Source organism: Odocoileus virginianus, chromosome 6, assembly GCF_023699985.2.
Source record: "Odocoileus virginianus isolate 20LAN1187 ecotype Illinois chromosome 6, Ovbor_1.2, whole genome shotgun sequence".
Lineage (NCBI taxonomy): Eukaryota > Metazoa > Chordata > Mammalia > Artiodactyla > Cervidae > Odocoileus > Odocoileus virginianus.
In genome coordinates, this window is record NC_069679.1 from 66,568,210 (window position 1) to 66,590,825 (window position 22,616).

A 22,616-nucleotide genomic window follows, 5' to 3' on the forward strand; every position below is an offset into this window, starting at 1 on the left:
GCTGGAAAAATACAAACATCCAAATGATTTTTCATGTTTTCTAGTAAAACAAGACAAACCAGTATTTAATGAGGATAATGCTTAAACACTTAGTGGAAACCCACAGATGGCCTTACTTGACCTAGTTAACTTCTGCAGTAAAAGCAATTTAAATGGTTAGGAATTTTTAAAAATTCAAGTGCTAGTACCCTTGGCAAGAACTGTCCCATAATTTACTTCAAAGTGATAGTCAACTACTTTTCAACTCATGATACTGGTACCTACCATACAGAGTGGGGTATAATTGTGCCAATTTACAATCAAAAAGCCATCAAACCAAATGCAGCTTAATTCAGATAGAAACATTGAGAGCAAAAAGCAATAAAAAAAACTAAGGACAGACCTTGGTAAAATGCCAAATGGAAAATGGTGCTTTAAAAGGCAGTCTCTTACAATGTAAGGAATAAAGTAAAACCTCATTAGCTTGGAATTCCTGATCTGAATGATCAGGTATTCTAGACAAGATCAAGAGAAGATAGCTCAAACTATTGAATGAATTTTTACTTAAGCACTTTGGAGGTGTTCACGCCCCTTAAATGTAAGTTACATATCTATTCGTTAAAGGAAGTTTAAGCAGTTGTACTGGCAGATTACTGTATTAAGCTTGAAAGTAATAAAAATGTTTTTAAAGACACTGTATGATACAGACTTTTCACTACTACAGATTAACCTAACTGATGAAGCTTCTTGGTACCTGTTTGTCTCCATTAATCTTCATTCTAAAACCAAAACTTCATGCCTTGATTTAATTCTCCCATAGACATCTTTCTCTCCTTTAGAAAGCTCCTGCTCTGCATCTTTCTAAACAACTTTTTTCACAGAAAAGCTGTAATTTTACTTTTATGTATGTGACTAATCCAACTGAGTCCATGATTTCTTTTCTGCAATGTATAATACTTACGAAGGCTTTTTTTTCAAAACAAAATATTTCATTGAAGATTTTACCCACATCCCCACTTTTAAGATAAGGCTTTAAGCTCACTTGAGATGTTTTTATAAAATCAGCTTGCCTAATAATTCATATAGCCTTAAGCATGAAAAACCTTTGAAAACTGAAACTTTGTATAGGAATTCTAATAGCCAGGAACAAGTGTCAATTTTTACTCATTCCAAAGGAGTTGAGGTGCTGACAGCATTTCCGAGAGCTCCATCATGAGGTTATAGTATTTTGTTCAGTATTACGTGGCCAGTTAGTGTGACAAGGGAGACCTACTTTGGTACCCAAGGAATGGCTGGTTGTGATAATGGGCAAAAGTCAAGGTGCTGACTTGGCTGACAAGGCTGCTTCAGCATTTACAGGTTAACTGTAAATGAAGGTGGGGAAGGCAATAGCACCACTGCCAGCTTGAAGGAACTCCACCAATCTCACTCCAAAGTAGTACAAAATATAAAAAGTTAAAAATCTTAACATACTCCTATTGTCCAGGAAATCCTGTGTCATCTGGTAAGAGGGAGGCATCTCAGTCCCATTCCCTCAGGTCCTTGTCACGTTAGCTTCTTGATAGCTTCAATCCACTCTGAACGCTCAGCCTTGCTGCTGGCCTGGATATAATAGTGTATGTCATCCTTAGTAATCACTTTGAAGAGATTTCCCTGGACATTCCCTTTAACCCCTAGGCAGGAAGAAAAAAAAAAATCAGTGAGTGAATATCCATGTCTGCTTTCAGCTGGGAGCAGCTGAAAGTCACTGAGACAGACAAAAACACACAATGAAGTATTAGTACAAATGCACATATATGGTTAGGCAATCCTGCCAGAGGCATGCTTTCCTATTTGCCTCCCATCCATCCCCTCTCCCTCATCTGTGCCTTAAGGCCTGCCAGTTTTATGTCTGAAGGTTCTTGAAAGACCTCTTGGCCTACCCTCTATGCTAACCACAAGTCTGCAGTCTCACATCAAAAAAGTCTAGAAGGTTTTATGTTAAAAGCATGGACAGGTGTGGAATTTGACTGGAATTGTTTAATTTCTTTGAACCTCAATCTTCCCATCCATAAATTGAGAATAGCACTACCTGCCTTAGCTGTCTAGTGTGAAATTAGCATGACAACAGATATTAAATTGTGTTGTCAATCTTTAAACACTATTGTAAGCTATTGTTCTTACGTGGAAGCTTATGGGCCAGTAAGCACAGGAAAGGATGGGAAAGAATGTTAAAGATGAGAATTATTTAGTTGTGTTGTTAAAACACTAGAATACCCCATGTGTCCTTTCTCTGATTTTGAAATTGGCTTCAGAATTCACACCATTCATTGTCTCACTGAGAAAGCCCCACTCAGGCCCCACAGCTTAGCCCATCATCAGCAGAGCATTACTGAGCGAGCAGGAGGGAGGACCCTGAGATGAGGATGGGGCCAAAGTTGCCCCTTACCAGTGGGAACGCCATTATCCTCCAGAGCTGACACCAGGGAGCCACGAAGAGAAAAGCCACCCACTGGCCGGTTCTCTTCCTGCAAAGGAAAGGAGGCCTGATCAGGGGCTGTGAAGGCACAGAACTCTTATTAGAAGAGACGGAAATAACTGGACCACACTACCCGTCTCCTGAGAAACCTGCATGCAAGTCAAGAGGCAACAGTTAGAACCTCACATGGAACAACTGGTGCAAACTCAGGAAAAGGAGGATGTCAAGGATGGATATTGTCACTCTGTTTATTTAACTTACATGCAGAAATGTCAGATTGGATAGATCACATGCTGGAATCAAGATTGCCAGGAGAAACATCAACAACCTCAGATATGCAGATGATACCACTCTAATGGCGAAAAGCCATTTAGAGGAACTAAAGAACCTCTTAATGATGGTGAAAGAGGAGAGTGGCTTAAAACTCAACATTCAAAAAACTAAGATCATGGCATCCAGTCCCATCACTTCATGGCAAATAGATGGGAAAAAAGTAGAAGCTGGACAGATTTTCTTTTCTTGGGCTTCAAAATCACTGCAGACAGTGACTGCAGCCATGAAGTTAAAAGATGCTTTCTCCTTGGAAGGAAAGCTATGACAAATCTAGACAGCATATTAAAAAACAGAGACATCATTTTGCAGGTCCATATAGTCAAAGCTATGATTTTTCCAGTAGTCATGTACGGATGTGAGAGTTGGACCATAAAGAAGGCTGAACACTGAAGAACTGAATCTTTTGAACTGTGGCGTTGGAGAAGACTCTTAAGAGTCCCTTGGACTGCAAGGAGAGCAAACCAGTCAATCCTAAAGAAAATCAACCCTGAATAATTCATTGGAAGGACTAGGCTGAAGCTGAAGCTCCAATAATTTGGCTAACTGATGTGAAGAACTGACTCATTGGAAAAGACCCTGATGCTGGGAAAGATTGAGGACAGGAGAAGAATTGGGAGACAGAGGATGAGATAGTTAGATAGCATCACCAACTCAATGGACATGAGTTTGAGCAAACTTTGGGAGATGATGAAGGACAGGGAAGGCTTGTGTGCTGCAGTCCATGGGGTCACAAAGATGTTGGACAGGACTGAGCAACTGGGCAATAACAACAGAAGAATCATGCTTTCATCATACCACCCTCAGCCTGCTAAAGAATTAGTCCATGAGAGTCATTTGTAACAGAAGATGAGGCTGAACTTGGACATCCCATGGCAAGTTATCTGCATGAGCGAGGAAGTCTGGGCTTCAGTTCACAGCCAGTCACATCAGCACCACGCCCCTCCCTGCCCCTTAGCCCTCCCGGTGGTCTAGCAGGGTCCCCAGGGGCCCCTTCAAGTTCTTGGCTTAGGGTTGGGTTCCTGACCGAATGCCCACTCTTCATTATTTCAAAAAACAAATGAAAATCACACAGCGACCAAGACAAGGCTGAACACAGTAATACTTATTATCTGAAATTCAGAATTGTGGCTTAAATATTAAATGGCAAAAGAAACCTTTCAAAACATTGGTGGGGACAAGAGGATGAGGGGGCAGAATTCATGGCCTCTTTGGGTGGAAAGGGGTGAAAAGAGGCTGGAAAGCACCAGTCAGGAGTCTTCATCAGCTCAGCTCCCCCTTCGTAGGCACACAGCCAGCTTTGGAGGAACTGAAAGATGCTTTTCCTCCCAAAACAATCCAAAAGATCCACTGAGCAGGCGACGATGTGATGAAAGAAAAGAGACGTCAGACTGGGAGGAGCAGTTTGCAACCGTGGAAGGAAAGGCATCGTGGGTGGAAGTTACGGTAGGGAGGCTGGGAGGAAGGCTGGAGGTGGAACCAGCCCCAGTTCTGCTGGGGAGAGACGCGTGTGGAAGCACGACAAGGCACTCACTTTGGAAGGGTCGTAGTAATGCAGAAAAGCCGGGTCCTTCCTCAGAACAAAGCGCCGCACCTTCCAGTTTTTCCTCTTGTGCCCCTGAGGCAAAGAAAGGGTGTATGGCTCATGGGTGACAGCTTGTAGTCACAGCCTCCCACCTTCACGCCTCTCATGCCTTAGGCCTGCTTGTCTGGGACTCCTATGGGCGCAGACATGTGCCGGCCCATTGCCTTGCTCCCTGTGGCCACCGCCGGGCCCTGACTTAGCAGATGCTGACAACTAATGCCTTCTGGAGTCTCAGCCCTTCCCCACCCTTTGTGGGGGTTCCCGCCTCCCCCGAGGTCCAGGACTGTCCACCCCCTCCCTGCTCCAAGGCGGCTGTCCCATACCTGCTTGGCCAGATAGCCTTGCTTCACCACAGTGCCACTTAGCTCCATGGTGCTGAGACTGATTTCTTCCTTGGGACTTATCTTCTTCTTGCAGCTCTCAGCCTGGTAGGAAGGAGAGACAAGGACTCTTGTCATCAACACATCCCAGCTCCAGGCTGGGGAAGCTCCCACAGGGGAAAGGAAACTCCCACTCCACCTGGGGGTGACGCTGTCCCCCCTCCCCGAGCCCTAGGCCTCTCCCCGCTGACCGTGGAGCCCTGGCCCGCACTGGGTGGCCTCTTCCTCTCTCTGCTCCCGTGCCAAGAGGAGCCCAGGCCCTCACTTACGAATGTGTACAGGGCCGTGGAGTCGTCCAGGAACTGCTCAGACAGATCCCCCGAGCGAGTGGCTCCCGTGCTTCGGGTGCCTACTGGCCGAAGGAAGTTCTCCTCCATGAGCACCGAGGCCAGCGTCACAGCCTCCAGACGGCTGGCGGCAAAGCCGCTGGAGAGGAGCCAGTCCACCAGGGAGGAGCCTGCGGCGGGCAAGGGCAGCACCCGTCAAGACAGCAGGCTCCAGCTTCCTCAGGGGTGCCTGGCTGTGACCTCATTGACCCTTGACCCTGGGGCAGCCTTGAACAGCCTTGGGGCTCAGCCCTGGAGCAGATCAAACGCCACCCCCGCTGCCCAGAGCTGTGGCCGCACCCACATCTCAGGCCGGCCCGTTGGCTGCCAGGCAGCTCAGGCCTCAACACCACTGAGCCTCAGGTCACCAAGCCCCAGGTCTCCGGGGCCTGGCGCGGCCCCGGGAGTGGGCTGGGGGTTGGGGGCTCACCTATGAAGGTCTTTTTGTAGGTGCTTCCCTGCTCCATGTTGGGGCTTGGCCGGATTCCGCAGGTACTGTCGCGCATCTTGTCCACGATGCGACTACACGGAAGAAAGGCAAAAGAGAGGAGACCCTTGTCACATTGACAGGAATGAGGGTGGGTCCATGAGCCACTGCTGAGGGTATAAAGCACGTGGCAAGTGGCATAATACACATCGCAGAGAAAGAGGGGTATTCTGTTATGCGTCAGAATTTGAGAGGTAGGATTGGGGAACATTTCTTCTTGCTCATCTAAATATTCTAATAATTCTATGCTAGACAGGTATTATGTTTGTAGTAAAACTAAAGAGCTGTGACTTAATTTAAAAACAGAAGGATTATCTATGATCCGCTACATAAAGTCCAAACTCCTCCAGCTACTTCTCAAGTCACCCATCACTTGAACATACTCTCATCTGCTGCTGGTCCTCCTGCACTCACCATGGGTTAGCCACGCCCTAGATGCACAAATGATGCTTTTGAACTGTGGTGCTGGAGAAGACTCTTGAGAGTCCCTCAGAAAGCAAGGAGACCAAACCAGTCAATCCTAAAGGAAATCAACTCTGAATGTTCATTGGAAGGACTGATGCTGGAGCTCCAATACTTTGGCCACCTGATACAAAGAGCCGACTCACTGGAAAAGACCTTGATACTGGGAAAGACTGAGGGGAAGAGGAGAAGGGGCAACAGAGGATGAGATGGTTGGATGGCACCATTGATACAACGTACATGAACCAGGGCAAAGCCCGGGAGATGGTGAGGAACAGGGTGGCCTGCCATGCTGCACTCCATGGGGTCACGAAGAGTCAGACACGACTTAGCGACTGAACAACAAAGATGCACAATCAAGATTCCAGAGCCTGGTATGGAGTTTTTTGGTAAGCCTGGGAAGTTCTGCTTCCTGCAAAGTTAGTGGGCATTTCCTGCAGATGCGCGGACATAACAATTTCCATGATGGGAATTCCTTTCATCCTTCCCTACTTTATAGTATCACTGCCACCAGTGACCTGCTTTCCTTCTGTTCTGTGGGACGATCCTGGCTACCAATGGCAGACCTTCTCTATTTCTCTATTTAGGTACTTGGGCTGGAAAGCCCCTGAGATGAGACTTTGCCTATGCCCATATGCATGAGCACCTAGAGCGATGTGTGGCATGCAGCAAGCACTCAGTAACTATTTCTTAAAAGAGTGAATGGATGGATGGATGAAGAATCCCACAGACCAAGAATGCAGCTCTTAACAGAACACATGTTCTTGCCTCCAGGCTGCAAATAAGACTAATGACTTGGTGAGTGGAGATTCCTGGGGAGCTGTTTGTATAGCCCTGAGCATCCCGGTTGACACTGAAGGGAGGGGGTCAAGACACTGAGGGGGCAGGAGCAGCAGGGACCCCAAGAGGCCACAGGGCAGGCTGGCAGGGCCACTCCCACCGAGAGAAAACGTCAACAGGCCCTGGAGCACCGCTGCAGCACCAGCCAGGCCCCTCCTGAGGCGGGCAGACAGCAGAGGCCGCAGCAAAGCCGGGGGGCGAGGGCAGGGCCGGGCACGCACTGCAGGCTGATGTGAGGCGGCAGCTTGAAGGAGTTCTTCAGTAGGTGAAGCTGTTGGACCTTCCCCGGCTGCCCCGCGTGGATGGCTCCTGTTATCTCGAAGGCCCAGGCGTCCCTCTCCTCTCGAGAACAGGCCTCCAGGAAGTACTCCGTGGATGTTTGAGTTTTCAGCTTAATGAGGAGCTGTGGGAAGAGACAGCCAGTCAGACCAGGCAGGCGAGAGAGAGGAAGCTGGCTGGGCAGGAAAAAGGACAGAACCGAAGCAGATCCGGGAGACCACGTGATCCAGAGACTGCCGAATGCCTCACCGCTCGACCACGTCCCAGCCACCGGGCCTTTAAAGATTCCCTTGTGCACCTCCAGTGACAGAGAGTTCACCACCTTGGCCCCTATGAACAGACTAATTAGCGCAGAGTCTGCTTCCTGGGGCCTTGGTCTCTCTGCTCCCGATTCTGCCTTCCAGGTTAAGCTCACCTCTTATGAGAGCCCCTGCGCTAAAGAGGGAAACACACAGGCTTCCAGGTGAGACTCAGCTAGATCCATAGCTGCGGTCACTTGAGCACATTAAAGGACCCACTGAGCCTCCCAGTGCCTTCATCTGTCCCATGAGGCTATTAATGCCTACCCCGAAGGAACTCTGATCCTTTTGATCAGCTTTTTTATTCATTTTTTAAAATGTATTATTTTTAATTGAAGGATAATTGCTTTACAATAGTTTGGTTGGTAAAGAAACTGCCTGCAATGCAGGAGACCCAGGTTCTATCCCTGGGTCACGAAGATCCCTTGGAGGAGATGACGGCAACCCACTCCAGTATTCTTGCCTGGAGAATCCCATGGACAGAGGAGCCTGGCAGGCTACAGTCTATGGGATCCAAGAGTCAGACATGACTTAGCGACTAAACTATTGTGTTGGTTTCTGCCAACATCAACATGAATCAGCCATAGTATACCTATGTCCCCTCCCTCGTGAACATCCCTCCCTCTTCCCTCCCCATCCCACCCCTCTAGGTTGTTACAGAGCCCCAGTTTGAGCTCCCTGTGTCATACGGCAAATTCCCATTGGCTATTTACATATGGTAATATGAGTTTCCATGTTACTTTCTCCATGCATTCCCACCCTCTCCTTCCTCCACCCCCCGATCCCACCCCCGTGTCCCTAGTCTGTTCTCTATGTCTACGTCTGAGCTGCTTCTTGATTGGGTCTAGTCATCCCAAGTCTTTCACACATTCCTCATATAATATGGTTTAAACTTTCTCAACCAGTTCATGTCCAAATCTCCATCCATCCCAAAGTTGTACCTGAGCCAGACAGCTTGTAAGGGCATCTTCCTCCTTTTCAGCAAGACAGTGTTCTCTATGGGCAATAATATCTGTACCAACATTGGAACTCTGCTTTTCAATTAACCACTTGCTTTCATAACAAGAGCATTAACTGAAAGAAGCAATCTGACAATCTTCTTCCTTGACTCCTCCAAGCCTAGCAAGTTTCTTGGCACTTACTGAGCCCTCGGTAAATGATTAATTCAGATTCTTTTCTGATGGTAGATGGTAAATGATTAATTCAGGTTCTTTTTAGGGTTGAGCTGCTCTTGACTTTTGGAACACGTACCCACTGGGGGATGAAAGCCATCCTACTGAACCTGAAGTAGCAGTAACTACTCACATTTGTGTGGTACCTCCTAGGCTACAAGTGTTTTGACCTACCATTACCTTCATGATCCTCATCACAGCTGTGAGCGACAGTCAGGTGTCATTACATGATCCCAGTTTATAGACGAGGATCTCAGGCTCAGAGAGGTTCAATTACTTGCCCAAGGTCACGTGCCTGGTATGTGGCGCCACCAGGATTTGAGTCTAGGTTTTTCAGTAACTCAGCTGTTACCGTGACTCATTCCACCTTTGCCTAAGAGGCCAGGGAGGGAGGTGGTCCGGGGAGTGGGAGGGAGGCGCTGGGAAGAGGGGCCTTCACTTACCGGGCGATTTCCATACTCCAGGCAGGGGCAGGTGATGGTGCAGCCATCCAGAAGGATGCGGCCCTTGGGAGGGGTCACTTTCCGACCCCCCTCGAACTTGTAGTATAGCAGCGTGTTCTGCCGAAGAATGAACCACCGCGCTTTCCAGTTGTGGACAATGTGACCCTGAGGACAGACAGGCGAGCCCTGAGGTGAGCTGGCCGAGGGGACGACCTGGTCACAGAGAGAGAGTCTCGTTGCACAGGTGGTCAGACTGTGCCACGGGATCGACTCTCCAATACAGAGACAGCGCTCTTACTTATCAATTTTATTTTCTAATTTTGAAATAATTTCAATTCAGAGAAAAGTTGAAGACAAGCATAAAACTTTTTTACAAAAAAAAAAACTTTTACAAAACCACTAAGAGTTTTTAACATGATGCTCTATATGTTAATATTGATGTTTCTCAATATTTTATTGTGTCTTCTACCAAAAAATAAAAAGTATCCAACATAACCACAATACAATCAACATTAGGAAATTTACATGAATGTTATTTTCCTCTGTTCCATAAACTCCACTCAAGTTTCACCAATTATCCCAATAATGTCCTTAAGAGCCAAAATATCCTGTTCCAAATTACATGTTTATTTTCATTTTCATGAAGAAATTGTGAGCTTTGGATCTCTTTGCCATCTCTTTTGAGTATGTAACAAAGCCTTTGGCGTTCACTTTCTAGTTCTCATTTGTTCTTTTTTTCTGTGGTTATAAGCCTTGAAAGAAACTGCAAAGTACACAGAAGAAAAGATCCCAGGGACTTCCCTGATGGTCCAGGGGCTAAGACTCTGAGCTCTCAGTGTAGGAGGCATAGGTTCCATCCCTGATCTGGGAACTAGATCCCACATGCAGCAACTAAGAGTTCACCTGCTGCAATGAAAGATCCTACATGCCTCAATGAAGACCCAGCACAGCCAAATAAATAAATATAAAAAAGAGAGAAATCCTGTTAATACCTTGCATTTCCTTTGTCTTTTTCCCTTTCATTATTTTTTTAATCAAGAGCATATTATGTATAGTTTTATTTTCTAGTCTTTCTTTTATTGACTTTGCCAAGCATTTTCTCACACCATTGTTACTGCTAAGTCACTTCAGTCGTGTCCGACTCTGTACGACCCCATAGACAGCAGCCCACCAGGCTTCCCCGTCCCTGGGATTCTCCAGGCAAGAATACTGGAGTGGGTTGCCATTTCCTTCTCCAATGCATGAAAGTGAAAAATGAAAGTAAAGTCGCTCAGTCGTGTCTGACTCTTAGCGACCCCATGGACTGCAGCCTACCAGGCTTCTCTGTCCATGGTATTTTCCAGGCAAGAGTACTGGAGTGGGGTGCCATTACCTTCTCCGTCTCACACCATTAAATTTCTTTAAAACATGTCTTTTAATGACCAACAAGTGGATGTATCATTTCCTTGCCCATCTCCTGTTGTTTACAACTGAGGTTTCCTTTTTTTTTCCCCACTATTATAAACAACTCCATAATGAATATCCTTGCACATAAGTCTTGATCTGCATCTCTAATTTTTTCCCCTTAGGTTATATTCCCCCCCAAAATATTACTATTTTGAGTTGAGGGATGTAGGCAATTTTTAAAGTTGCTAAGTCACTTCAGTCATGTCCGACTCTGTGCAACCCCATAGACAGCAGGCCACCAGGCTTCCCCATCCCTGGGATTCTCCAAGCAAGAACACTGGAGTGGGTTGCCATTTCCTTCTCCGATGCATGAAAGTGAAAAGTGAAAGTGAAGTCGCTCAGTTGTGTCCAACTCAGCAACCCCATGGACTGCACCCTACCAGGCTCCTCCATCCATGGAATTTTCCAGGCAAGAGTACTGGAGTGGGGTGCTATTGCCTTCTCCGTTGTAAAGCTGAAGCCACAAATTAAGACTTCTAACCATCTGACCTAACCTGGTGTGACAGACCTAAAAGGCAGGAGAGTCTGGGGAGCTCTCAGATGGGTAATGAAGCCAATGGACAAGAAAGGCAGATGAAGACAGAAAGTCTGTTTCTAGAACAGACCAGTGGATGGGGGAATGTCTGCTGAAGAATCAGAATAGAATAACTTTGTACACGCTCATGAAAGCAATTTTCTTGGCATATTTCCCAGAGCAGAGCCCAATTAGGGCTGGATTCTAACCAAGAGAGATGCACTTTATCTGAATCAGAGACTGTCCCTGATTCACTGGTTTCCTGACCCAGCACTAATTCACTTTCAAGGTTCCTTCAGTTGTCACCTCTATGATGCTGCAGTTCTGTTCAACACTCAGCAGGTATGCACTAAGCGTGTTAGCGAACTGGAAATTGTTGAAGGGGTGACTGTGTGAGCACTGGTCTAAGCCAGACAGAATTTACTGTGGTAACTATGGCATATATATAGGCTTCCCTGGCGGCTCAGACGGTAAAGAATCTGCCTGCAAGCAGGAGACCTGGGTTCAGTCCCTGGGTAGGGAATATCCCCTGGAGAAGGGAATAGTTACTCACTCCAGTATTCTTGCCTGGAGAATCCCATGGACAGAGGAACCTGGCAGGCTAGAGTCCATGGGGTCACAAAGAGTCAGATACAACCGAGTGACTAACATTTTCACTTTTCCATATACATATATATGTATATATACATATATATTTAACTGGAATTTTAAATACTTATATAAATATGTATACATATATATATATATAAAATATTTATATATATACATTTATATATTTTATATATATATTTAATTGTCACCCTACTAACTTAACTTATATGGAGAGTACATTATGTGAAATGCCAGGCTGGATGAAGCACAAGCTGGAATCAAGACTGCTGGGAGAAATATCAATAATCTCAGATATGCAGATGACATCACTCTTATGGCAGAAAGTGAAAAACAACTAAAGAGCCTCTTGATGAAAGTGAAAGAGGAGAGTGAAAAAGTTGGCTTAAAACTCAACATTCAGAAAACTAAGATCATGGCATCCAGTCCCATCACTTCATGGCAAATAGATGGTGAAACAATGGAAACAGTGAGAGATTTTATTTTTGTGGGCTCCAAAATTACTGTAGATAGTGATGGCAGCTATGAAATTAAAAGACACATGCTCCTTGGAAAAAAATCTATGACAAACCTAGACAGCATATTAAAAGGCAGAGACATTACTTTGCCAACAAAGGTCCGTCTAGTCAAAACTATGGTTTTTCCAGTGGTCATGTATGGATGTGAGAGTTGGACTATAAAGAAAGTTGAGCACTGAAGAACTGATGCTCTTGAACTGAGGTGTTGGAGAAGACTCTTGAGAGTCCCTTGGACTGTAAGGAGTTCCAACCAGTCCATCCTAAAGGAAATCAGTCCTGAATATTCATTGGAAGGACTGATGCTGAAGCTGAAGCTCCAATCCTTTGGCCACCTGATAGGAAGAACTGACTCCTTGGAAAAGACCCTGATGCTTGGAAAGATTGAAAGCAGGAGGAGAAGAGCACAAGAGAGGATGAGATGGTTGGGTGGCATCACGTACTCGATGGACATGAGTTTGAGTAAGCTCTGGGAGTTGGTGATGGACAGGGAAGCCTGGCGTGCTGCAGTCCATGGGGTCACAAAGAGTCGGACACGACTGAGCGACTGAACTGAACTGAACTGGAATATAGTTGCTTCACAAAGTTGTGCTAGTTTCTGTTGTACAATGAAGTGCATCAACCACATGCATACATATATCCCCTTCCTCTTGAGCCTCCCTCCTACCCTAAATACGACTTTTAACAGTTACTCTGACAAGAGTTTACTAATATGTCTAAGTGTCATTACGTCACATGGTGCATGAGCTGTGGGCATGAGAGGACGGATATGTCAAGCTGAATTATACAGTTTTGTTCTCTTCACTCTGTCCTGTACCAAGAATCCACATCACACGATGGCTGATGGCTGTTCTTGACACAAGCTGACATGTTTAAAGAAATGACAAAGATTTGGCTCTAACTCCTCAGCAATGGGGGTCCTGTAATGCCGTCCACATGGCCCAGACTCAGGTCTCCTTGCTCGATGAGCCCCTGCTGAGGGGGTTCAAGTGCACCATTAGCAGTAAAGGCAGTGAACTTCCAGCACACAGGTGTGGCTGGTGCAGAGAAGAGATTGCCATCTAAGCTGATGGCATGGGGGCCAGTCTAAGGTGAAGGAGAGGAGGTGAAATAATCTTAAAACATAGGTGTTCTGGCCTGAATTATGCCCTTCTCCCAAATTCAGACGTTGATGCCCCAACCACTCCCCCCACCTCTACCTTGCGCTGTGCTGTGCTTAGTCACCGAGTCCTGCCTGACTCTTTGTGACCCCGTGGACTGTAGCCCGCCAGACTCCTCTGTCCATGGGATTCTCCAGGCAAGAATACTGGAGTGCATTGCCATGCCCTCCTCCAGGGGATCTTCCCAACCCAGGGATTAAACCCAGGTCTCCGACATTGCAGGCAGATTCTTTACCACCTAAGCCACCAAGGAAGCCCGAGAATATTGGAGTGGGTAGCCTATCCCTTCTCCAGGGGATCTTCCTGACCCAAGAATCACCACTACTTAGAATGTGACTGTATTTGAAGAGGTCTTTAAGAAGGTGATTAGGTTAAATGGGGCCATTGTGTGCGCGCTAAGTCACTTCAGTCCTGTCCAACTCTTTGCCATCCTATGGACTATAGCCCACCAGGCTCCCCTGTGAATACTGGAGTGGGTTGCCATGCCCTCCTCCAGGGGAATCTTCCCCATCCAGGGATGGAACCTGATTCTCCTACGTCTCCTGCATTGGCAGATGGGTTCTTTACCACTAGCACCACCTGGGAAGCCCAGATGAGGCCATTACTTGGGTCTTAATCCAATGTGACTGGGGGCCTCAAGAGAAGAGGAAATTTGGACACGCAGATGTCAGGGAGGCCTGCACACAGAGGAAAGACCATGTGAGAACACATCCAGAGGTGCCATGTGTGGGCAAGCTGAGGAGATGGCCTAAGAGGAAACCAAACCTTCGACACTTTAAAGCTTGGACTCCAGCCTCCAGAACTGTGAGGAAATGAATCTCTGTTGCTTAGGCTGTCCCGTCTGTGGTCTTTTGTTACAGAAGCCCTCATAAACTAAAACAACAGAGAAAGAAGGAAGGGGCCTGGAGGTGTTAGGGAGAAAGTTGAAACCAACAGATGTTGAGCAGAGCAAACTAATACACAGATAAGGCTACACTTCCTGGACAAAACGCTACGTTTCCCAGAATTTCTGGCAGGGGAACAGGGAGGTGGCTAGGTGGCTGCCAGTCCTGTGCATAGGGCACTGATGCGTGTGTGGCAGCCACCAACATAGCAGGCTAGTGGTGGAAGGACAGGGTTTTCTGACAGCCAGTCCCCGAGTTATCAGGAACAAGTGACAAACAGTGACGGCAGGGTGTTTCCACTAGAGACGTCTTCTGGTGCTGTGGGGTATTTCTGTCTGGGTGCATTGTCCCTGGCTGTATGGCACTCGGTCCTCCCAAATATCTCCGAGTTATCCTCTGTTCAAACTTGCTAGAGTGCACTGCGTTATGAGCAGCTAAGAATCCAGTCTGACAGCAATGGAGAGTGGTCTGTGAAAGGCTGATGAGATGGGCTCACTTTGTAGGTACAGCACTTGAAGCAGCTGGTGACCTCACTGTGGCCGGAGGGGAATCCCTAGACTTTTAAGCAGAATGATGACAAGCTTAGGTGCTCATGTTAAAAAAAGTCACCTGATCGCACTGCGGCAGAACAGCTGAAGAAGGCTGGCCAGACGGGAGAGGGCAGCTCAGCTCACACAAAACAGGAAGGATCCCAGCTCTACAGATAAACTACGCCATACTGAGAGGGGTTAAGACACTGACCCAAAATCAGCAGCTAAAAGGTGTTAGAGACCAAAAATACACTGGTATAAAGGGGAAAAGAACCCAGGCCTCCCTTCACCTGGGCGTCTTCTACCTTCTCCAGGCTCCTTGTCTGGAAGCAGCTGGTGGGGATCAGAGGTCATGTGGACCATGAATGGCTTAGCGCCCCGTTACGGGGGAGGAGAGTCCATACGATGGGATGTAACCCTAGGACTGGGCTTAGGAAGCACAGAATTTTACAGTCGGAGGATCCTTTGAAAAAGCCTATATAATACTATGGGCTTCCCTGGTGGCTCAGATGGTAAAGAATCTAAACTCCCTAAGTTTAATAATGAGGAAACTGAGGCCTGGAAAGGTCTTGCCCAAGACCCTACGAAGAAGCAGAGATGGTACTTACTACGGGTTGAATTATGTCCCTGCAAAACATATGTTGAAGTCCTAACCCCGGGGATCTGTGAATGAGGTCTTATTTGGAAATAGGGTCTTTGCAGATGTAATCAGGATAAGATGAAGTCATACTAGATTCAGCTCAGGTCAGTTCAGTCACTCAGTCATGTCCCACTCTTTGTGACCCCATGGACTACAGCATGCCAGGCTTCCCTGTCCATCACCAACCCAGAGCTTGCTCAAACTCATGTCCATTGAGTCGGTGATGCCATCCAACCATCACATCCTCTGTCATCCCCTTCTCCTCCTGCCTTCAATCTTTCCCAGCATCAGGGTCTTTTCCAAGGAGTCAGTTCTTCCTATCAGGTGGCCAAAGGATTGGAGCTTCAGCTTCAGCATCAGTCCTTCCAACGAATATTCAGGACTGATTTCCTTTAGGATTGACTGGTTTGATCTCCTTGCAGTCCAAGGGACTCTCAAGAGTCTTCTCCAGCACCACAGTTTGAAAGCATCAAGTCTTCAGTGCTCCTCAGCTTTCTTTACGGTCCAACTCTCACATCCATACATGACTACTGGAAAAACCATAGCTTTGACTAGACAGACCTTTGTTGGTAAAGTAATATGTTTTTTGATATGCTGTCTAGGTTTGTCATAGCTTTTCTTCCAAAAAGCAAGTGTCTTTTAATTTCATGGCTGTAGTCACCTTCTGCAAAGGTTTTGGAGCCTAAGAAAATAAAATCTGTCACTGTTTCCATTGTTTCCCCATCTATTTGCCATGAAGTGATGGGACTGGATGCCATGATCTTCGTTTTTTGAGTGTTGAGTTTTAAGCCAATTTTTTCACTCTCCTTTTTCACTTTCATCAAGAGGCTTTTTAGTTCCTCTTCACTTGCTGCCATAAGGGTGGTGTCACCTGCATACCTGAGGTTATTGATATTTCTCCTGGCAATCTTGATTCCAGCTTGTGCTTTATCCAGCCTGGCATTCTGCATGATGTACTCTATATATAAGTTAAATAAGCAGGGTGATAAATAGTCTTGACCTACTCCTTTCCCAAATTGGAACTAGTCTGTTATTCCATGTCAGGTTCTGTTGCTTCTCGACCTGCAATCCGATTTCTCAGGAGGCAGGTAAGGCGGTCTTGTATTCCCATCTCTTGAAGAATTTTCCACAGTTTGTTGTGATCCACACAGTCAAAGGCTTTGGCATAGTCAATAAAACAGATGTTTTTCTGGAACTCTCTTGCTTTTTCTATGATCTAACAGATGTTGGCAATTTGAATACCAGCTGAGCATGAAGAGAAAATTTTGGGACACTGAAAGACACGCGGGGGAGACGGTCACGTGATGATGGAGGCAGAGATTAGAGTGAAGCACCTACAAACCAAGGAACACAGAGGAGTGCCTGCATGAGATAATGCATGCGTGCGTGCGTGCGTGCTCAGTTGTGTCCAACTCTCTGCAACCCACAGACTGTAGCCCACCAGGCTCCTCTGTCCATGGGATTCTCCAGGCAAGAATACTGGAGTGGATTGCCATTTCCTGTGTGAGATGACAGAAAATACATATTTTTCTTTGCCCCCAGTTCTTGGTAGAGAGCCCCTAAACCCCTTGAAGTGTCTTGGGTGACAGGAGCATCTTTTGTGCTAATGAGGCAATTCTGGGTGGGCTCCTGGGTGACGGCTGGCCACTGGAAAGACCAAGCCATGATTAGAAGCTTGGAATTTTCAGCCCCACTGCGCCCCCCTTCTCTTGAGAAAAGAAAAGGGCTGAAAGTGGCATTAACAATCTATCATGCTTACATGATGATGCCTCTATAGAATCCCAGAAGCATGGGATTTGAAAAGTTTCTAGAAATTCATCCCAAGCAGAAGGTCACTGGAACCTCTAATCTGTGGTTGGCTACACAGTCAGAGCACAGGTGACAACTTGGGTTTCGGCCTGGTGTCTGAAGTGTGTGTGTGGCGGGTGGGAGAAGGTTGGGGAAGCAGCCTTGTGAGACTGAGATCTTAACCCGTGGGACCTGAGGCTGCCTCTGGGTAGATGCGTCAGAACTGAGTTAAACTTCAGGACATACACCGGTGGGCACAGAGAATTGCTTGATGTGGGGGGGAACTTCCACACATGTGGTGCCCAGAAGAGTTAGAAGTGAAGTATTCTGTGTGAAATGAGAGTCACAGGATAGAGAAACACACAGCAGGTAAGAACTAGGGTATTCCTTACCTAGGAAGGAAAAATCTTTCTTTCCTTTACAGCCTGCAAATACCAGAAACAAAAGAGGCAAGGAAGGGCTCTCCCCTGCAGGCTTCAGAGGGAGCAGGGCCCTGCCCATACTTTCCATCAGACTTCTAGCCTTCGGAACTCCTTCTAGTCTTTTTTTCATCCAAGCAATTTTTTTTTTCCTTTCTCATACCATTTATATTTTTATTCTTTGGACTATAATATGAAAAACATTTTTAACATCTGCATGACCATGTGCTATGCTAAAGTCACTTCGGTCATGTCTGACACTTTTTGATCCCATGGACTGTAGCACATAAAGCTCCTCTGTCCATGGGATTCTCCAGGCAAGAATACTGGAGTGGGTTGCCACAGCCTCCTCCAGCGGATCTTCCTGACCCAGGGATCAAACCCATGTCTCTTACATCTCCTGCATTGGCAGGCGGGTTCTTTACCACTAGCACCACCTGGGAAGCCCTATGCATAACCATAATTCACTTGTAATCATTTGTTTATTTGAGGGGACTTGTGGGTAGTTTCCAGTTTTTATTCTCTATCTAAATAACACTTTGTTCCTAAAGCCTTTTCTTAAAAAAAGTATTATTTATTTATTTTTGGTTGCGGCAGGTCTTCGTTATTCCATGACATGTGGGATCTTAGTTCCCCAATGAGGGATCAAACCCACATCCCCTGCATTGGAAGGCAGATTCTTCACCACTGGGCCACCAGGGAAGTCCCATTCCTAAAGCTTTTATGGCCTTTCCTACAGATTGAGTCCTACAGATGAAGGATCTAGGTTACAGCATGTTGATACGGCCATGTCACTTTCTGAGAGTGGTAGGAGGTATGAGCCAGGCAACCATGCCCGATGTGTTCCAGCCGCTTCTTGAAGGACAAGCGGCCCTACCCACGCAGACCTGCCCTCCTTCCCGGGCACCCTTCTTTCACATCAGGCCAAGTAAGCACCCTGCATTTTTGCCTGGAGCTTCACCGTCTTTCTTGTCTGGGCTGGATTAAGAATTAAATCCATCTTGCCCCTGCCTGTCTCTTGCTTCGCCCTCACCCGTGATGACTGTTCTGTACTCTGGGTTACCAGCTTGGGCCCCACCCCGCTTCAGGACCGTAAACCCTCTTGAACCTGTGGAATCCCACAGTCACAGTCCTGCAACTTCCCCGGAGGACACGGGGGCCGCCATCCAGGAGGAGAGGGGAAATGGGGGACGCGGGAAGGTGATCAGGAGGGAGGGGCAGTTGGCAGGGGCAAGGGGCCCCATTCCCCACTTTGCAGGAAAGGGTGTGGCTTCCGCTTGCCTCCGGGTCAGGCTCCAGCTCCAAATGCTTGTCTTTGGGTTTGGCTGGACAGCGCTTTAGGGATTTCAGTCTAGCCCGTCAGTGGGCTTTTGCGGTCAGACAAGCTGACTGTCCTCCCTTCTCTGTATCTGGACTCCCTAAGCAGCCACCCTAGACTGGCCTGTCTGGAAGAGAACTCACATCCTCCCCTCCCTTCACCCGTCCCCTGACTGCATGGTGGTGGTGGTGGTGGGGTATCATGCAAAGCAAGCCCCAGGAACAGGGGGAGTGCCCACAGGGGCCCATCTCAGAGAGGTTGTCTTCAACAGGGGCCGACCCAGGCTCAGTTATTCTAACAACCAACACCTTCACGGAACTTTTCCTGCAGCTTCTAACGTGAGGGAAAGAAGGGACAGGGGCCTTGGTGGGAAAGCCCCTGACAACCAACAATGCCCACCAAAATCCCCGCCCCTCTCCCTCACCTTAGAAGCCACAGGAAAAGTTCCCCAAAGGTGCTTTCTCTGAGGTGTGGCGGCCTCCACAAACCCGGAAGGACTAGTCTATCCCTTTAATCCCAGAGACACAAAGCGGGCGGGGAATTCTGTACCTGCCTGTGTCCAGTCTGACCCTTGAACCAGCACAGCCTCCTGCACCTCCTCTGGCTCACAGTTTTGAGCAAACAACACACCCAACCTCCTATGTCAAATAATGTGTAAAATATCATGACTATGTTCCCTGCTGACCTGAAAGCGACTTGGGACCTCAGGGTTGATCTGCTGGCCAGGGAAGGCCAGGGGAGGGAGAGTCCCTTCACCTCTCTTCACCCTCCCCCTGCCAAAGCTGGAAACTCAGTACACGAGCCGGAAGGCTCATCCCCAGATTTTATGCTCTGCTGTTAGGTTAGCATAAATGTTCAGTGTGAACATCAATGTTAAAAGGACTTTTAAAAATCAAATTTCCCTCCTGCAGCTGCTTTTTCCTTCATTTGCTACCTTGGTCCCATATGCCTGGTTTTCGTCTGGACTCTTGCTTGCTATGGGAGAAGCCGCTAGTGGTGACGTGGAAGGAGTGAGGATGGAGACTGCTCAGAGTCTGCTTGAATTTATGTTAGTGGGTATCTTCGCCCCTCTCCTTTCCGGAATGGCTAAAACTTTTTATGCTTACCAAAGTGAAGGAAAAAACAAATTATACTTATTTATTTGCTATAAACTATGATAGATTCAGGGTTTCCCTGGTGGCTCCGTGGTAAAGAATCCACCTGCCAATGCAGGAGATGCAGGTTTGATCCTTGGGTCAGGAAGATCCCTTGGAGTAGGAAATGGCAAACTATTCTAGTATTCTTGCCTGGTAAATCCCATGGACAGAGGTTCCCGGTGGGCTTCAGTCCACGGGGTTGCAAAAGAGTCGGACACAACTTAGTGACTAAACAGCAACAACAATACCATGATAGATTCAACCACAACTGAAACAGAAGGATCTAAAGTACTTCAGTGTCTACTGTTCCATTTATATAATATTAATACTCATAAGGGAACCAGTTGTCCCCAAATATTTTCAACATGATCAGTAAAAACTATAGAATTTTGAAAGGCTGAACACCACACAGAAGTGACAAGTGACTGGATGGAAGGCTTGGAAAATAAAACTCCGAATTTGTGAAAAGAAACAATACAACTGGCCCCTGAACAACAGGGGATTCAGGGCCAAGATCCCTGAGCTGCTGAAAATTCACATGTAACTTCACAGCTGGCCCTCCCTATCCAGGGTTCTCTGCCCAAGGGCTCAACCAACCACACGGGGCTCTGGGCAAGGGCCTCATCTTTCTGCCCGTCGGTTTCCTCATCAGCGATAGAGGGATAACAATACCCACCCTGCAGTGGGCAGCCTCAGTGGCTTCGATCCTGCTCCATCACCCACTGGTCCAGATCCTGAGCAAGCTACTTAGCCTCTTTGAACTTCCTTTTCCCCTTGCAGAAAGGGCGGCAAGATGGAACCACCGACCTGCCGGACTGTTGAGAGGATTAAGAGAGCCAGCGTCCAGGACTGGTGCACAGCGGAGGCTTAAGAAACAAAGGCTTTCTCCTTGCTCACAGGTTATTGTGAAGAATACAGGAGATGATGCATTAATCGGACGAGCTTGGGGGACTACAGAACACCCTTCTGTTGTTTTAAGACATCATAGTTAAATCCTAGACGCCTCGTATATTAGTAAGTTGTTTTAAAGATGCTGTCCTCTAAAGGGTAGCCGCCCGCCCGCACCCCACACGCGCTAGGAGAGCGGGATTCTCCTCCTTGCCCGTACCCCAGCCCCTCTTTTGTAGCTAAAGCTCATCCCCAGCCACCGCCCACCGGGCTCTGTCCACGACACGCGGATCCGCCCAGAGGGGCCCCAGCCCGGCGGATCGCGGCTCAGGTGAGCCGGCGGCCGCCGCGCACCCGCCCCGAGCCGCGTCCGGAGAGGCTCGGGCGCGCTCACCCTCTTGACGAGGAAGCCCTCCTTGAGCACGCCGTCCTCCATGGCGCCGTCCCGCGCTGCCCGCTCCTCCGCTCCCGCGGCGCCCAGGAAGCGCCTCCGACTCGGCGCGGCGCCGCCCCCTGGCCCGCGCCCAGAGCCCGAGGCCGCGGGGCCTCCCGGGCAGGAAGTCCGTCCAGGTCGGGATTTCTAACGTGCTTCCCCCGCCGAAAGTGCCCTGAGGTCCGTGGTTAGTCTTCAGGTTTGACTCCCGGCCCGGCTCCCTCCATCCACGTGCCCCCTGCGCGCTGGGCGCCTCTTACCCTTCCCTCTCTGCCCATCTGCCGCCACTCCCAGCCTTAACCAGGTGCCTGCCTGGCACCCAGTACATTGGTCTTGAGTAATACTTAGGGAATCAGGCTGAACGGAAAGGATTTCAAGAATCTGGGGTCATCTGAGCTCTATGGAAATAGGGGGTGGGAGAGTGGATGAGGTGCTCCACGTTGGGAACTTGATCCTAGCCTCTGGTGGGCGCAGAGAAATGTTCCCATTAGCGAGGTCACGGGTTTAAGGAAGCAGGCACCATCTGCAGGGGCCGTCTGGCCCCACAATACCCCTTTCTGCCAAAAAGGCTGGAACTGAACTTTCCATGATTTAGGGGCAAAATTTAAGGGAGAGCCAGGGAACCCAGTAATCTAGATAAATAATATTTTAATGCAACATTCTAAAATATGTTGTGTTTTTGAAATTTTTTAAATAAAAAATCAGGCCAAAAAAAAATCCATGTTTAACAAAGTGTCAAAAACAGAGGGAAGCATCCATAATACTGAACTCCACCTTAGAACACTGTCCGTGTTTGCCCCTCAGCATGAAGGGCCCTATTAGGACTGTTCATCAGGACAGGAAAAGGCCCCAGATGCCCAAAAGGGAAGAGAAAGCTCTAGATTGGGAGAAGGTGCCCCTGGGTGCCTTTCAAAACCAGCCGGGAGCCCACCCCTAAAGCACAGTGGGAGCTCCTGCCCTAGAAATGGCCCCCTTCAACCCTCTGTACAGACTGACTTTCGGATCTCAGAGGAGTACAAAATGGAAGGGGCTTTCATTCCATTTCAGAATGAACATCAATTCCGCACCTTCTGAAGCCAGACCTGTATTAGGTTCAGTTGAGTCGCTCAGTCGTGTCCGCCTCTTCGTGACCCCATGGACTGCAGGACACCAGGCTTCCCTGTCCATCACCAACACCCAGAGCTTACTCAAACTCATGTCCATTGAGTCGGTGATGCCATCCAACCATCTCATCCTCTGTCGTCCCCTTCTCCTCCGGCCTTCAGTCTTTCCCAGCATCAGGGTCTTTTCCAATGA

General features: G+C 47.8%; 1 protein-coding gene across 2 annotated transcripts; it reads right to left on the bottom strand.

Annotated features, from left to right (window-relative positions):
- Window positions 1-27: 27 nt before the first annotated feature.
- PLEK2 (pleckstrin 2) lies at window positions 28-21,466 on the bottom strand. 2 transcript variants are annotated; one of them, XM_020895411.2, is made up of 9 exons: window positions 21,282-21,466; window positions 9,041-9,253; window positions 7,069-7,250; window positions 5,489-5,580; window positions 5,002-5,189; window positions 4,676-4,777; window positions 4,302-4,385; window positions 2,408-2,486; window positions 28-1,652 (listed from the first exon to the last, which is right to left on the bottom strand). In XM_020895411.2, the coding sequence occupies exons 1-9, from the start codon at window positions 21,321-21,323 to the stop codon at window positions 1,525-1,527; spliced, it is 1,110 nt and encodes a 369-aa protein (XP_020751070.1). In that variant the 5' UTR covers window positions 21,324-21,466; the 3' UTR covers window positions 28-1,524. The 2 variants fall into 2 exon arrangements, with proteins under 2 accessions (XP_020751070.1, XP_020751071.1); XM_020895412.2 differs by having other exon boundaries at window positions 9,041-9,205; window positions 21,282-21,383.
- Between the last annotated feature and the right edge of the window lie 1,150 nt (window positions 21,467-22,616).

Excerpts from the sequence above, each read along its gene's own strand:
- PLEK2 (XM_020895411.2), bottom strand. The coding sequence starts at position 21,323 with ATGGAGGACGGCGTGCTCAAGGAGGGCTTCCTCGTCAAGAGG. Across the intron at positions 4,778-5,001 it reads CCACGGCCCTGTACACATTC|GCTGAGAGCTGCAAGAAGAA; the intron begins GTAAGTGAGGGC and ends CCTTCCTACCAG. Across the intron at positions 1,653-2,407 it reads GGATAATGGCGTTCCCACTG|GGGTTAAAGGGAATGTCCAG; the intron begins GTAAGGGGCAAC and ends CTTCCTGCCTAG.